General features: G+C 63.0%; 1 protein-coding gene across 2 annotated transcripts; it reads left to right on the forward strand.

Moving 5' to 3' along the window:
* The first annotated feature begins 282 nt into the window (after positions 1–282).
* Positions 283–11,985, forward strand: LOC138101073 (voltage-gated potassium channel KCNC1-like). 2 transcript variants are annotated; one of them, XM_068998911.1, is made up of 5 exons: positions 283–887; positions 4,704–5,652; positions 8,241–8,453; positions 9,908–9,944; positions 11,864–11,932. In XM_068998911.1, exons 1-4 carry the CDS (start codon positions 375–377, stop codon positions 9,922–9,924), a joined length of 1,692 nt encoding a protein of 563 aa, XP_068855012.1. In that variant the 5' UTR covers positions 283–374; the 3' UTR covers positions 9,925–9,944; positions 11,864–11,932. The 2 variants fall into 2 exon arrangements, with proteins under 2 accessions (XP_068855012.1, XP_068855014.1); XM_068998913.1 differs by lacking the exon at positions 9,908–9,944 and having other exon boundaries at positions 11,864–11,985.
* Positions 11,986–15,778: the final 3,793 nt, after the last annotated feature.

Raw genomic sequence — 15,778 nt, forward strand, 5'->3', positions numbered from 1 at the left:
AAGGCGGGCTTTTCCCCTCACGGTGGGCGCGGCTTCCACAAAGGCGGGCTTTTCCCCCTCACGATGGGCGCGTTTATCCCCTCACGGTGGGCGCGGCTTCCTCCAAGGCGGGCATTTCCCCTCACGGTGGGCGTGTCCTTCCCCTCACGGTGGGCGTGGCTTCCTCCAAGGCGGGCTTTTCCCCCTCACGGTGGGCGTGGCCTGCCCTCAGTGTGGGCGTGGCCTGCCCTCAGTGTGGGCGTGCCCCCGCCGCGCCTGCGCCTCCCGCGCCCGCCCCGCCGCGCCGGGATGCGGCACCCGCCGTCCCCTCTCCCTCCCCTCTCCCCCTCCTCCTATCGCGACTCTCGCCCCCTCCTCCTGTCGCGCCTGTCGCCATGGGCTGGCAAGCCGAGCGCGACAAAGTGGTGATCAACGTCGGCGGCGTCCGCCATGAGACCTACCGCAGCACCCTGCAGACGCTGCCCGGCACCCGCCTGGCCGGGCTGGCCGAGCCGGGCGCCGCCGCCCGCTTCGACTACGATGCCGGCGCCGGCGAGTTCTTCTTCGACCGGCACCCGGCCGTGTTCGCCTACGTGCTCAACTACTACCGCACCGGCAAGCTGCACTGCCCGGCCGACGTGTGCGGGCCGCTGTTCGAGGAGGAGCTCGCCTTCTGGGGCATCGACGAGACGGACGTGGAGGCGTGCTGCTGGATGAACTACCGGCAGCACCGCGACGCCGAGGAGGCCCTGGACAGCTTCGAGAGCCCCGAGGGGCCCGGGCCGCCCGAGCCCGCCGAGCCCAAGCGGCTGTGCCTGGAGGAGGGGCGGCCCGCCAGCTGGTGGCGGCGGTGGCGGCCGCGGCTCTGGGCGCTCTTCGAGGACCCCTACTCGTCGCGGATGGCCAGGGTGAGGGATGCCGAGGGGTCCAAGGGGGCTTGGGGGCCGTAGGATGGGGTTAGGAGGGGTTGAGGGGTGCTAGGATGGAGTTTAGGAGGGTTGGAGTGGGGGTAAAGGGGGCTCTGAGGGGGAGGAGGGGAGGGTTGAGGGGGGGGTTTTGGGGTGTGAGGGGGTTCAGGGCTTCTCTGAGGGGGTTCAGGGCGTCTCTGAGGGTGTCTTGGGGAGCTGTGAGTGGGTTTGAAGAGGTTCTGAAGGGGTTTCGAGCATCTCTGGAGGAGTCTTGAGGGGCTGGGAGGGGCGTTTAGAGGCGCTCTGGAGGGGTTTAAGGCATCTCCGAGGTGGTTCAGGGGGGCTTTGAGGAGGTTTAGGAAGGATATGGGAGCTCTGGAGGAGTTTAGGGCGTCTCTGAGGGGTCTTAGGGGACAGTGAGAGGGTTTAGGGCATTTCTGACGAGCTTTAGGGCACCCTTGAGGGGATCTTGAGGGGATGGGAGAGCGTTCAGAAGTGACTGAGGGGTTTTAGGGAGGTCCTGAGGGGAGTTTGGGGGGTTGTGAGAGGGTTTAAGGGTGTCTCAGGTGGTTTAGGACATCTCTGAGGGGGCTTTGAGGGGATTTAAGGGGTTTAGTAGGGCTGCGAGAGGGTTCAGGGGGCTCTGAGGGGAGTTAGGGGGCTTTAGGGGGTTGTGAGGGGGGTTAAAGGGGCTCTGGGGGGGGTTTAGGGCGTCTCTGAGGGGATTTGGGGGTGTCTGAGGAGGGTTAGGAGGGCTCTGAAGGAGTCTTGGGGGGACTGTGAGAGGATTTAAGGCATCTCCGAGGGGTTTTGGGGGGCTCTGAGGGGGATTGGGGGGTTTAGGAGGTCTCTAGATGGGTTATGGGGGGCTCTGAAGGAGTTGGGAGGGATGTGAAGGGGTCTGCGAGGGGGTTTGGGGCTTTTCTGAGGGGGCTTTGGGGGACTGAGATTTAAGATACCTCTGAGGGGGATTAGGGGGGATGTGAGGGGGATTAAGGGGGTTAGGGCAACTCTAGAGGGGTTTTAGGGGGAGTTTGGAGGGGGCTTAAAGGGAACTAGAGGGGTTTAGGGCATTTCTGAAGGGGGTTAGGAGGGATGTGAGGGAGTTTAGGGCGTCTCTGAAGGGGTTTAGGAAGGCTGGGGGAGCTCTGGAGGTGTTTGGGGCACTTCTGAGGGGGTCTTGGGGGGCTCTGAGGGGTTTGGGGCATCTCTGAGTGGGTTTAGAGGGACTCTGCAAGGAGGCCAGGAGGTGTCTGAGGGGGATTAGGGGGGCTCTGAGAAGGTTTGGGACGTTCCAGAGGGGAGTCAGGGCTGTCTGAGGGAGTTCAGGACATCCCTGAGGGAGTTTAGGGGGTGTTAAAGTGCTTTTGGAGGGGACAGGGGGGGTTTCTGAAGGGGTTAGAGGGATGTGAGGGGATTAAAGGGGGTCTGCAAGGGGGTTTAGGGCATTTCTGAGGGGGTCCTGGGGGGCTCTGAGGGGGTTTAGGGCATCTCCGGGGGGATTTAAGGGGTCTCTGAGGGGGTTGAGGGGGTCTCTGAGGGGGTTTAGGGCATCTGCGAGGGGATCTTGGGGGTCTGGGGGGGGATTGAGTGCTGTCTGAGGGGGTTTAGGGGGACTCTGGCCGGGTTTAGGGGGTGTCTGAAGGGTTTTAGGGCATCTTTGAGGGGGTCGAGGGGGGTTTAGGGGGTCTCTGAGGGGGTTTAGGGGTGTCTGAAGGGGTTTGGGGGGGTCTGTGAGGAGGTTTGGGGGTCTCTGAGAGGGTCTTTGGGGTCTGTGAGGGACTTTAGGGGTCTCTCGAGGAGGTTTAGGGGCCCTGAGGGAGCTCTGGGGGGGCTCTGGGATGATCAGAGCCTCTGAGGGGTCTTGGGGGGCCCTGAGCTGATTTGGGGGGGGGGGGAGGGGGCTTTGAGGGTACTCGGGGGAGCTCCGAGGGGGCTCAGGGGGTCTCTGAGCGGCCGGGGGGGGGGTCGGGAACACTGCAGGGCTGTTTGGGGGGGAGGGGGGGGGCACAGGGGACACTGCGGGGACCCTGAGGGGACTTTAGGGGGTGGCTCTGAGGGGACAGCGCGGGGGGGGGCAGGGGGGGTGCTGGGGGGACACGGGGATGCGGGGGGGGCCCCGCTCGGCCGTTCGTGTCCCCCAGTGTCCCCAGCGCCCCCCCCGATGTCCCCGGTGTCCCCCCGCCCCCCCCCCCCCCCGCAGCCGCTGGCCCCGATCCTGCCGCAGCGGGGCCGGAGGGGGAGGGGGGGGGGAGCGGGACCGCACTGCGGTGCCCCCTCCCCCCCCCCGGCCTGTCCTACATCCCCTCCCCCCCCCCCCAGGGGCCCCCCTCCCTCCATTGTCGTCCCCCCCCCCTCCCCCATGCGTGGCCTAAATCGCCCCCCCCCACTCCGTGTCCCCAAACCCCCCCCCCCCCCCCCCCCAGCCTGGCCTACATCCCCTCGCCGTCCCTCGTGTCCCCCCCAAACCCCCCCACCTGGCCTAGATCCCCCCCTCCGTGTCCCCTGGGTCCCCCTCAATGGCCCCAAATATCTCCCCCCACCCCCCCCATGGCCTAAATATTGCCCTGCCCCCCCCCCCCCGTGTCCCCAAAACCCCCCCGTGTCCCCAAACCCCCCCGTGTCCCCAAACCCCCCCCCGTGTCCCCAGGGCTCCATCACCGTGTGCTCCCCCCACCCCCCCGTGCACCCCCCATGTCCCCAACCCTCTCTGTCCCCCCCCCAAGTGTCCCCCCCATGTCCCTGTGCCCCCCCCCCCATGTCCCACCTCCCTCGTTATGGGGGGAGGGGTCAGTGATTGGGGGGGGATCAATCTGGGGGTTTGGGGGGGAGGGGTCAGGAGCCTTCACCCCTGGGTGTCCCCCCGTGATTATTTGGGGGTTCAGCGTAATTTTGGGGGGTGGGTGTCAGAAAATGGGACACTTGCCCCTCCCCCCCATTATTCTGTGGGGTTTCAGTGTTGGGGGGGGGGCTCAGGAGCTTGGAAATTTGGGGGTGTCCCCCATCCCCCCCCATTATTCTATAGGGGTTCAGTGTTTGGGGGTCCCCCATAAATCTGGGAGTTGGGACCAGGACACCCCCTGTGAATATTTGGGGGTGTCAGTCAGACAGATGAGCCCCCCCGGGAATATTTGGGGGTGTCAGTCAGACAAATGAGCCCCCCGTGAATATTTGGGGGTCAATCAATGATTTGGGGGGTGTCAGTCAAACAGATGAGCCCCCCATGAATATTTGGGGGTCAATCAATGATTTGGGGGGTGTCAGTCAAACAGATGAGCCCCCCATGAATATTTGGGGGTGTCAGTCAATGATTTGGGGGGTGTCAGAGTCAAACAGATGAGCCCCCCATGAACATTTGGGGGTGTCAATCAGACAGATGAGCCCCTCTGTGAATATTTGGGGGTCAATCAATGATTTGGGGGGTGTCAGAGTCAAACAGATGAGCCCCCCGTGAATATTTGGGGGTCAGTCAATGATTTGGGGGGTGTCAGTCAGACCGATGAGCCCCCCCATGAACATTTGGGGGTGTCAGTCAGACAAATGAGCCCCTCTGTGAATATTTGGGGGTCAGTCAATGATTGGGGGGGTGTCAGTCAAACAGATGAGCCCCCCCATGAACATTTGGGGGTGTCAGTGGTTGGGGGAGGGTCGGAAATGGGGGCTCCTGGGTCCCGCCATCCCTCTGGGGGTTCAGGGCTCTGGTGGGGAGGGGGCTCTCAGGACCCCCAGACCCCATTCCCTTACCCAGGGGGGGGCTTTTGGGGTCTCAGCACCCACCCCTGACCTCTCCCCCCCCCCCCCCCATCACCCCCCCAGTACGTGGCCTTCGCCTCGCTCTTCTTCATCCTCATCTCCATCACCACCTTCTGCCTGGAGACGCACGAGGCCTTCAACCGCGTCATCAACAAGACGGAGACGGTGACCACGGGCAACGAGACGGGCACGCAGGTGGCCGTGGAGGTGGAGACCGAGCCCTTCCTCACCTACGTGGAGGGGCTGTGCGTGGTGTGGTTCACCTTCGAGTTCCTCATGCGCGTCAGCTTCTGCCCGGACAAGCGCGACTTCATCAAGAGCAGCCTCAACATCATCGACTTCGTGGCCATCTTGCCCTTCTACCTCGAGGTGGGGCTGCGGGGTTTGTCCTCCAAGGCGGCCAAGGACGTGCTGGGCTTCCTGCGGGTCGTGCGCTTCGTGCGCATCCTGCGCATCTTCAAGCTGACGCGGCACTTCGTGGGGCTGCGCGTGCTGGGCCACACGCTGCGCGCCAGCACCAACGAGTTCCTGCTGCTCGTCATCTTCCTCGCCCTGGGCGTGCTCATCTTCGCCACCATGATCTACTACGCCGAGCGCATCGGCGCCGACCCCGACGACGTCACCGGCAGCCGCCACACCTACTTCAAGAACATCCCCATCGGCTTCTGGTGGGCCGTGGTCACCATGACCACGCTGGGCTACGGGGACATGTACCCCATGACGTGGTCGGGCATGTTGGTGGGCGCCCTGTGCGCCCTGGCCGGGGTGCTGACCATCGCCATGCCCGTGCCCGTCATCGTCAACAACTTCGGCATGTACTACTCGCTGGCCATGGCCAAGCAGAAGTTGCCCAAGAAGAAGAACAAACACATCCCCAGGCCCCCCCAGCCCGGCTCGCCCGGCTACGGCTCGCCGGGCTCCGGCCCCAACGCCCCCGGCAGCCCCCGCGCCGCCCGCCGGCCCCCGGCCTGTCCGCTGGCCCAGGAGGAGGTGGTGGAGATCAACCGGGCCGGTGAGTGGCACCTCGGACTGCGGGGGTTTTGGGGGGGTCTTGGTAGAGTTTGGAGGGGGTTTGGGCTGGGTTTTGGGGGTCTTGGTAGAGTTTGGAGGGGTTTGGGGTGAGTTTAGGGGGTTTTGGTAGAGTTTGGAGGGGTTTCGGGTGGGTTTTGGGGGTTTGGGGTGGGTTTTGGTAGAGTTTGGATGGGTTTGGGGTGGGTTTAGGGGGTTTTAGGGGGTTTTGGTAGAGTTTGGAGGGGGTTTGGGGTTGGTTTAAGGGGTTTGGGTAGAGTTTGGAGGGCGCTTGGGGTGGGTTTAGGGGCTTTTGGTAGAGTTTGGACAGGTTTGGGTTGGGTTTAGGAGGTTTTGGTAGAGTTTGGAGGGGTTTGGGGTGGGTTTAGGGGGTTTTGGTAGGGTTTGGAGGGGGTTGGGGTGGGTTTTGGGGGTCTTGGTAGAGTTTGGAGGGGTTTGGGGTGGGTTTAGGGGGTTTTGGGGCATCTTGGTAGAGTTTGGAGGGGTTTGGGGGAGTTTAGGGGAAGTTTGGGGTGAGTTTAGTGGGTTTTAGTGCATTTTGGTAGAGCTTGGAGGGGTTTGGGGTGGGTTTTGGGGGGTCTTGGTAGAGTTTGGAGGGGGTTTGGGGTGGGTTTTGGGGGTCTTGGTAAAGTTTGGAGGGGTTTGGGGTGGGTTTTGGGGGTCTTGGTAAAGTTTGGAGGGGTTTGGGGTGAGTTTAGGGGGTTTTGGTAGAGTTTGGAGGGGTTTGGGGTGGGTTTAGGGGGTTTTGGTAGAGTTTGGAGGGGTTTGGGGTGGGTTTAGGGGGTTTTAGGGAGTTTTGGTAGAGTTTGGAGGGGTTTGGGGTCGATTTAGGGGGTTTTGGGGCATCTTGATCGAGTTTGGAGGGGGTTTGGGGTGGGTTTAGGGGGTTTTGGTAGAGTTAGGAGGGGTTTGGGGTGGGTTTAGGGGGTTTTAGTGGGGGTTGGTAGAGTTTGGAGGGGTTTGGGGGAGTTTAGGGGAAGTTTGGGGTGAGTTTAGTGGGTTTTAGTGCATTTTGGTAGAGGTTGGGTGTGTTTGGGGTGGGTTTAGGCATTTTTGGGGGGTTTTGGTTGAGTTTGGAGGGGTTTGGAGTGGGTTTAGGGGGTTTTAGGGGGGGTTGGTAGAGTTTGGAGGGGTTTGGGGTGAGTTTAGGGGGTTTTAGGGGGGGTTGGTAGAGTTTGGATGGGTTTGGGGTGGATTTAGGGGGTTTTGGGGCATCTTGATAGAGTTTGGAGGGGGTTTGGGGTGGGTTTAGGGGGTTTTGGTAGAGTTTGGATGGGTTTGGGGTGGGTTTAGGGGGTTTAGGGGGGGTCTTGGTAGAGTTTGGAGGGGTTTGGGGTGAGTTTTGGGGAAGTTTGGGGTGGGTTTAGGGGATTTTAGCGGGGGTTGGTAGAGTTTTGGGGGGGGTTTGGGGTGAGTTTTGGGGAAGTTTGGGGTGAGTTTAGTAGGTTTTGGGGGGGTCTTGGTAGAGTTTGGAGGGGTTTGGGGTGAGTTTAAGGGGTTTTGGGGGGTTTTGGTAGAGTTTGGAGGGGTTTGGGTTGGGTTTAGGGGGTTTTGGTAGAGTTTGGAGAGGTTTGGGATTGGTTTAGGGGGTTTTAGTGGGGGTTGGTAGAGTTAGGAGGGGTTTGGGGAAGTTTAGGGGGTTTAGGGGGTCTTGGTAGAGTTTGGGGTGGGTTTAGGGGTTTTTAGGGGGGGTTGGTAGAGGTTGGATGGGGTTTGGGTGGTTTTAGTGAGTTTTAGGTGGTCTTGGTAGAGTTTGGATGGGTTTGGGGTGAGTTGAGGGGAAGTTTGGGGTGAGTTTAGTGGGTTTTAGAGGGTCTTGGTAGAGTTTGGAGGCGTTTGGGGAAGTTTTGGAGGGGTTTGGGGTGAGTTTAGTGGATTTTTGGGGATCTTGGTGGAGTTTGGGGGGGGTTTTGGGGACGTTTGGTGGATTTTAAGGGGTTTTGGTAGAGTTGGGGAGGAAGTTTTAGTGGGTTTGGGGGCATTTCTGGGCAGTTTGAGGGAGGTTTGGTGGATTTTTCTGGGTTATTTTGGTGGATTTGGGGGCAAGCTTGGTGTATCTGAGGGGCTGGAGTAGATTTTGGGGAGAGTTTTGGTGGATTTTGGGAGGGAATTCAGATTTGAGGAGAGTTCGGTGATTTTGGGGGGAGTATTTTGGGGGAGTTTCAAGCATTTTGGAGGGACTTTGCAGATTGGGGAGGGGAGGATTTTGGGGGCGCTTTTGGCGATTTGAGGTGGGTTTGGAGAGCGGCTTTTGCGGGGAATTCGCTGCATTTCGGGGTGAATTCGGGGAGGATCGCTGTATTTTGGGGGTGTTCCGCTGAGCCAGCGGAGATTTCGAAGGCACTTTGGCAATAATTTGGGGAGACTTCGGCAGATTTCGCTGGGGGTTTGGACCATTTTTGGGGCCGAGTTCGGAATATTTGCAGCACGCTTCCGACCCGCTTCGCCTCCTTTTAGCGGGGGGGGGCACTTTGGGGCTACTTTAGGCCCAGTTTAACACATTCAGGGCACCGTTGGGGCTACTGGGGGGGGGGGGTTCCCAGCCCAACGCCGGTGCCCCCCTCCCGGCAGAGTCGCGCCCCAACGGCGAGGCGGGCCGGGCGGCGCTGGCGCAGGAGGACTGTCCCCCCATCGACCAGCCCCTGTCCCCCGAGGAGCGCGCCGGGGGCCCCCCGAGCGCCAACGCCGGGCCCGGGGGGGGCCGCGAGCGCTGCGGCCGCGACAGGGCCTGCTTCCTGCTGGGGCCCGACTACGCGCCCCCCCCCGAGGGGCCCCTGCGCAAAGGTGGGTGCTGGGACCCCTCCCCGGGGGTCCCCAAATGTTTTTTTTTTTTTTTTTTTTTTTTTTTTTTTTTTTTTTTTTTTTCCTTCCCCACACCCCCACCCCGTTTTCTCTCCTGCATGTCCCTCCCAGTGCCGGCCCTCCCCTGAACTGGGTGAACTGGGGCGGGGGAGCTTGCGCAGACCCCCCGGCGCTGGGGGGCTCTGGGTGCCCCTTGCACACGCGCGTGCAAGGGGCGGGGCTGGCTGGGGGGGGGGCGGGGGCTGCGGCCGTGCGAAGGGGGGCCCAGGGGGTTCCCGCACTCGTGTGAGGGTCCCCGTCCCCATCAGGGGGGTCCCCGTCCCCATGAGGGGGTCCCCACACTCGTGTGAGGGTCCCTGTCCCCATGAGAGGGTCCCCATCCCCATCAGGGGGTCCCTGTCCCCATGAGGGGGTCCCCATCCCCACAGGAGGGTCCCTGTCCCCATGAGGGGGTCCCTGTCCCCACAGAAGGGTCCCCATCCCCATCAGGGGTTCCCCATCCCCAGGAGGGCATCCCTGTCCCCATGTGAGGGTCCCTGTCCCCATGTGAGGGTCCCTGTCCCCACAGAAGGGTCCCCATCCCCATCAGGGGGTCGCCATCCCCATGAGAAGGTCCCTGTCCCCACAGGAGGGTCCCTGTCCCCGTGTGAGGGTCCCTGTCCCCATCAGGGGGTCCCCATCCCCACAGAAGGGTCCCTGTCCCCATGAGAGAGTCCCTGTCCCCACAGGAGGGTCCCTGTCCCCACAGAGGGTCCCCGTCCGCATGAGAGTCCCTGTCCCCACAGAAGGGTCCCCATCCCCATCAGGGCGTCCCTGTCCCCATGTGAGGGTCCCTGTCCCCACAGAAGGGTCCCCATCCCCACAGGAGGGTCCCTGTCCCCACAGAAGGGTTCCCATCCCCATCAGGGGGTCGCCATCCCCATGAGAAGGTCCCTGTCCCCACAGGAGGGTCCTTGTCCCCGTGTGAGGGTCCCTGTCCCCATGAGGGGGTCCCCATCCCCACAGAAGTGTCCCTGTCCCCATGAGGGGGTCCCCATCCCCATGAGGGGGTCTCTGTCCCCACAGAAGGGTCCCCATCCCCATCAGGGGGTCCTTGTCCCCATGAGAGGGTCCCTGTCCCTATCAGGGGGTCCCTGTCCCACAGGAGGGTCCCTGTCCCCATGAAAAGGTCCCCGTCCCCACAGGAGGGTCCCTGTCCCTACAGAAGGGTCCCCATCCCCATGAGAGGGTCCCCATCCCCATCAGGGCGTCCCTGTCCCCACAGAGGGTCCCCATCCCTATAGTGGGGGGTCCCTGTCCCCACAGTGGGGTCTCCATCCCCATAATGGGATCCCCATCCCTCCAGAGGTGGTCCCCAGCCCCACAGGGGGGTCCCCGTCCCCATCAGGGGGTCCCTGGCCCGGGGTGACCCCTCCCCTCTCCCCTTTCGTCCCCAGCGCTCGTCACCGCCTGAGACCCCCGACGGCGCCGCAGGTCAGCCGGGAGGGGGCGCCCTCACCCTGGCCACGCCCCCGCTCATAGCCCCGCCCCCCGCGCGTCTGGCCACGCCCACTTCGCACAGCTGCGCATGCGCAATCCCCGCCCCCGCTCCGCGGAGCTGCTTCGGTGGGGGGGGGAGGGGCACCCGGGAACCCCCCCAAAATCACCTGGAACCCCCCCCAAACCACCCGGGAACCCCCCCAAAATCACCTGGAACCCCCCCCCAAAAATACTGGGAACCCCCAAAAACACCCGGAACCCCCAAAAACCACCCGGGAATCCGCCCAAAATCCCCTGGAACCCCCCCCAAAAAATACTGGGAACCCCCAAAAACCACCCGGGAACCCGCCCCAAATCACCTGGAATCCCCCAAACCACCCGGGAAGCCCCCCAAAAGTACCCGGAACCCCCAAAACCACCCGGGAACCCCCAAAAAAACACCCGGGAACCCTCCAGAAACCACCCGGGAACCCCCAAAATCACCCGGGAACCCCCAAAAAACACTGGGAACCCCCAAAAACCACCTGGGAACCCCCGAAAACCACCCGGGAGCCCCCAAAATCACCGGGGAATCCCCAAAACACACTCGGAACCCCCAAAAACACCCGGAATCCCCCAAAAACCACTCGGAACCCCAAAAATCACCCGGGAACCCCCCAAAAACCACCCGGAACCCCCCAAAACCCCCCGGAATCCCCCTAAACCACCCAGAATCCCCCAAAAACCACCCGGAACCCCCAAATAACACCCGGAAACCCCAGAAAACCACCCGGGAACCCCCCCAAAAACCCCCCTGGAACCCCCTAAAATCACTCAGAACCCCCCAAAACCACCCAGGAACCCCCAAAAACCACCTGGGAACCCCCAAAATCACCCGGGAACCCCCCAAAAACTGCCTGGGACCCCCCAAAATCACCTGGGAACCCCCAAAAACCGCCTGGGAACCCCCAAAATCACCCGGGAACCCCCAAAAACCGCCTGGGAACCCCCAAAATCACCCGGGAATCCCCCATAAACCGCCTGGGAACCCCCAAAATCACCCAGGAACCCCCAAAAACCACCTGGGAGCCCTCCCGGCTTTTTTGGGGTGCTCCTGCCCCCCCCCTCCCCCAGCTTGGCTGCCCAAAAAACTCCCCCCCCTCCCCCCCCCAGCCTCCTCAGTACCCCCTGGGGGGTCCCAAATTTCTTAGGGGGGGGGACCCCCAATTTTGGGGAGGGATCCCCAACTCCGTGGGGGGGGCCCCCACATTTTTAGGAGGGTCCTAAACTGGAGCTCCCTCCCCCCCCCTTCTATCTCTTAAGGGGGTCCCCAACTTTTGGGGGTGTCCCAAATCTGAGGGGGGGGTCCCCAAATCCCTTTGGGGTGAGGTTCCAGCTCCTGGCAGGTCCCCAAATCCTGGGGGGGGGCTGGGGGGGAAGGGGTCCCAACTCTTGAGGGGTCCCCAATTTTCGGGGGGGGGGGAGAGGGTCCTAAACCCCTTGGGGGGGGAGGGGGTCGCCCATTACCTGGGGGGGCCCCAAATTTTTGGAGGGGCTCTTTCATATTTTGGGGAGGGGGGTCCCACATCCCACGGTGGGGGGGGGCTCCCCATTTTGGTGGGGGGGGTTGGAGAGGGGTGGGGTAGGGGGGAAACAAAAGGAGGGGGGCTGAGAGGATTTTGGGGGGTTCATGAGGGGGTTTTTGGGGGGTTCATGAGGGGGTTTTTTGGGGGGTTCATGACGGGATTTTTGGGGGGTCCATGAGAGGGTTTTTGGGGGGTCCATGAGGGGGTTTTTTGGGGGGTCCATGAGGGGGTTTTTGTGGGGTCCATGAGGGGGTTTTTTGGGGGGTTCATGAGGGGATTTTTGGGGGGTTCATGAGGGGGTTTTGGGGTCCTGACACCCCCTCTCCCCCCTTTTTGTCTCCCCCAAAGGCTACGAGAAGTCCCGGAGCCTCAACAGCATCACGGGGGTGCGGGTGGCCCCCGCCGCCCCCCCCTTCAGCTCCCCCAGCCCCCCCCGGCGCCCCCGCTCCCCCATCCCCTCCATCCTCTGAGGGGGGGGAGGGGGGAAACCCCTCCCCTCCCCCCCCCTCCCCGCACCCCCCTTTTCTTGCCCCCCCTCCCCCCTCCCCCACCCCGCTGTGGGATTCGGGCAGAAAAAGGGGAGAAACGGGAAAAACTCATCAGTGGCAATGGGGGGAGGGGGCACCCCGGCGTGGGGGGGGTGGCTGTGGGGACACCCCAGCCCCCACCCGAGGGACTGGAGCCCCCCCTAAAGGGAGGGGTGTCCCCCTAAAAGACTGTGAAAGGGGGTGACCAGGGGACCCCCCGCCCCGGTGTCACCCCAAAGGCTGCACTGCACTTTCTGGACTGGGTGTCCCCCTCTAACTTGGGGTCCCTCCAGCCCCACCCCTATTTTGGGGGGAGGGGGTTGGGTGTCCCTGTCGTGTCCCCTTCCCACCCCGTGTGTGTGTCCCCCCCCCCCCCGCCCGCCATAATCACTCAGGACTTGGGGAGCCCCCCCCGAAAATCGTGTCAGGCCCCCCCCCCGTTGTGTCTCCCCTGTGTGTCTGTGTGTCCCCCCCATCTGTGTCCCCCCGTCTGTGTCCCCTCTGTTCCCTCTCCGGGGCTCCCCACACCCCCCCAAGCAATAACTGGAGCCGCCGGACACGCCGATGGCGGGGGGACGACGGCGGAGGGAGGGCCCCGCCCGGGTGTCCCCTCTGTCCCCCCATGGTGGCACCGTCACCCCAAAAGAGGGGGGAGAGGGGGGGAAACCAGCCCCACTGCGAGCCCAGGCTGCGTTGCCGTGGTAACAGGACTAGGCCTGGGTGCTCACTGCAGGGCAGGCTGCGTTTCTATGGTAACGAGACTAGGCCTGAGCGCTACTGTGAGGCCAGGCTGCGTTTCCATGGTAACAGGACTAGGCCTAGGTGCTCACTGCAGGGCAGGCTGCGTTTCTATGGTAACAAGACTAGGCCTGAGCGCTACTGTGAGGCCAGGCTGCGTTGCCGTGGTAACAGGACTAGGCCTGGGTGCTCACTGCAGGGCAGGCTGCGTTTCTATGGTAACGAGACTAGGCCTGAGCGCTACTGTGAGGCCAGGCTGCGTTTCCATGGTAACAGGACTAGGCCTAGGTGCTCACTGCAGGCCAGGCTGCGTTTCTATGGTAACGAGACTAGGCCTGAGCGCTACTGTGAGGCCAGGCTGCGTTGCCATGGTAACAGCACTAGGCCTGGGTGCTCACTGCAGGGCAGGCTGCGTTTCTATGGTAACGAGACTAGGCCTGAGCGCTACTGTGAGGCCAGGCTGCGTTGCCGTGGTAACAGGACTAGGCTAAGGCTGCCCTTTGTTTCCATGGTAACAGGGCTAGGCCTGAGCTCTACTGTGAGGCCAGGCTGTGTTTCCATGGTAACAGGACTAGGCCTGGGTGCTCACTGCAGGGCAGGCTGCGTTTCTATGGTAACAAGACTAGGCTAAGGCTGCCCTGTGTTTCCATGGTAACAGGTCTAGGCCAAGCCTTCACTGCAAGGCCAGGTTGTGTTTCCATGGTAACGAGATCAAACCAGAGTCCTCACTACAATGCTAGGCTGAGTTTCCATGGTAATGGGACTAGGCCAAACCCTCACTGTGGGATCAGGCTGCATTTCCTTGGTAACTGGACTAGGCCTGAGCAGTATTCTGAAGCCAGGCTGCGTTTCCATGGTAACAGGACAAGGCCTGAGCCCTCCTGTGAGATCAGGCTGTTTCCATGGTAACGGGAGTAGGCCAGGCTGTGTTTCCATGGCAATGGGGCTAGGCCTGAGCTCTAATGTGAGGCCAGGCTGTGTTTCCATGGTAACAGGAGCAGGCCTGAGCTCTAATGTGAGGCCAGGCTGTGTTTCCATGGTAATGGAAGTAGGCCTGAGTCCTCATTAAAAGGCCAGGCAGTGTTTCCATGGTAACAGGAGCAGGCCTGAGCCCTCACTGCGAGAACAGGCTGTGTTTCCATGGTAACAGGAGCAGGCCTGAGCCCTCACTGCGAGATCAGGCTGCGTTTCCGTGGTAACAGGAGCAGGCCTGAGCCCTCACTGCGAGAACAGGCTGCGTTTCCATGGTAACCGGACTAGGCCAGAGCCCCCAAAACAGGTCTTGCCCCTTTTGGGGGGGGCCGGGACCCCCCCAAACCTGTTCTCCCCCCCGGGGGGGTCCCTGGGGGCGGCAGTTTGGGGGTGGGGCCCCCCTCGGCGCCCCACCCCCGACCAGCATGTCTGCATGTCCGACCCGCCGGTATTTATTGTTATATGCAAAAAAAACCACCCCAAACTCCCCTGAACCAACCCAAACCCCCCCCCTCCCCCTCCCCCCCCCGGGGGCCCCATCGATCGGGGTCCCCCCCTCCCCCCGCCCCGTGCGATGCAGCCGCGGGCTGGGGGTGCCCCCGCCCCATCCCCCCCCCTCCCCGGCGCGGCGGGAGCCTTATGCAATGACTCCTATGCAAATGAGATGCTAATGAGGACTAATTGCTCCCTGGCCGCTCCCTTCCCCCCCCCCCCCCAATTCGCTGCATGTTTGGGGGGGGGCCCCGTCGCCTCGTGCTTTTTGGGGGGGAGGGTCTCCAGCCCCTCCCCCCCCGGGCTGCGCTGTAACGAGCTCCCCCCTTTAATTACTATTTATTAACACCTCATGAATATTCATGACCCCCCCTCCCTCCCCTGGGACCGGTGCAATCCCCCGTCCCCCCCCCTTGTCTCCGGGGTTGTTTTTTGGGGGGGGGAGGGGGGAGTGCCCCCCCATTTTGGGGGGGGGTCTCTGACTCAGGAAGGGGGGGGGAGGGGCTGTGCCAAACGGGGGGGCCCCCCGGGGGGTGGGGGAGGGGCGGGGGCCCCGCGGGGGGAGGTGGGGGAGGGGCTGGGGGGGGAGGGGCTCAGAGCTATTTTTTCACGCGGGGAATTGAACGGCCGCGAAATAAAAAGTGACCAAAAAAAGGCGGAAATGACCTTAAAATGGGGAGGGGGGGAGGGGGTTGGATTTGGTGGGGGGAGGGTCCCCAGTGCGCGGCACCTCCGTGTCCCCTCCCCCCCCCCCCCCCCCAAGCGTCACCCCGGGGGTCCCCGCGGGGCTGCCCGAGGCCGCGGCTGGAGCAGGAATAGAAAAGCGCTTTATTGGGAAGGGAAGGGCCGAGCTGGGGACACGGGGGGACATTGGGGGGACATGGGGGGTGACAGGGACATGGGGGGACATGGGGACATGGGGGACATGGGGGGACATGGGGGGCGATGGGGACATGGGGGGACATGGGGGGTGACAGGGACATGGGGGGACATTGGGGGGACATGGGGGGACATTGGGGACATTGCGGGACATTGGGGAACATTGGGGACATTGGGGACATTGGGGACACGGGGGACACGGGGGGCGATGGGGGGGACGGGGGGGACATGGGGGGTGACAGGGACATGGGGCCATGAGGGGTAACAGAGGGTGATGGGGACATGGGGGTGTGACGGGGACATGGGGGGACATGGGGACATGGGGGGTGACAGGGACATGGGGCCATGAGGGGTGACGGGGGGTGATGGGGACATGGGGGGACACAGGGACATGAGGGGTTACGGGGACACCGGGGGTGACGGGGACATGGGGGGACACCGGGACCTGGGGGACATGGGAGGGGTGACAGGGACATGGGGGGACATCGGGGACATGGGGGGACACGGGGGGTGACAGGGACATGGGGGCATGAGGGGTGACAGGAGGGTGACGGGGACATGGGGGACACCGGGACATGGGGGGTGACAGGGACACGGGGACATGGGGGGACACGGGGACATCTGTGGGGACAGGAGGCTGACTGGGCTGATGGGG

Source organism: Aphelocoma coerulescens, unplaced genomic scaffold (genome assembly GCF_041296385.1).
Source record: "Aphelocoma coerulescens isolate FSJ_1873_10779 unplaced genomic scaffold, UR_Acoe_1.0 HiC_scaffold_188, whole genome shotgun sequence".
NCBI lineage: Eukaryota > Metazoa > Chordata > Aves > Passeriformes > Corvidae > Aphelocoma > Aphelocoma coerulescens.

Coding starts and splice junctions, on each gene's coding strand:
- LOC138101073 (XM_068998913.1), top strand. CDS start 375: ATGGGCTGGCAAGCCGAGCGCGACAAAGTGGTGATCAACGTCGGCGGC. Junction 5,653..8,240: donor GGTGGAGATCAACCGGGCCG/GTGAGTGGCACC, acceptor CCCTCCCGGCAG/AGTCGCGCCCCAACGGCGAG. Junction 8,454..11,863: donor CGAGGGGCCCCTGCGCAAAG/GTGGGTGCTGGG, acceptor TCTCCCCCAAAG/GCTACGAGAAGTCCCGGAGC.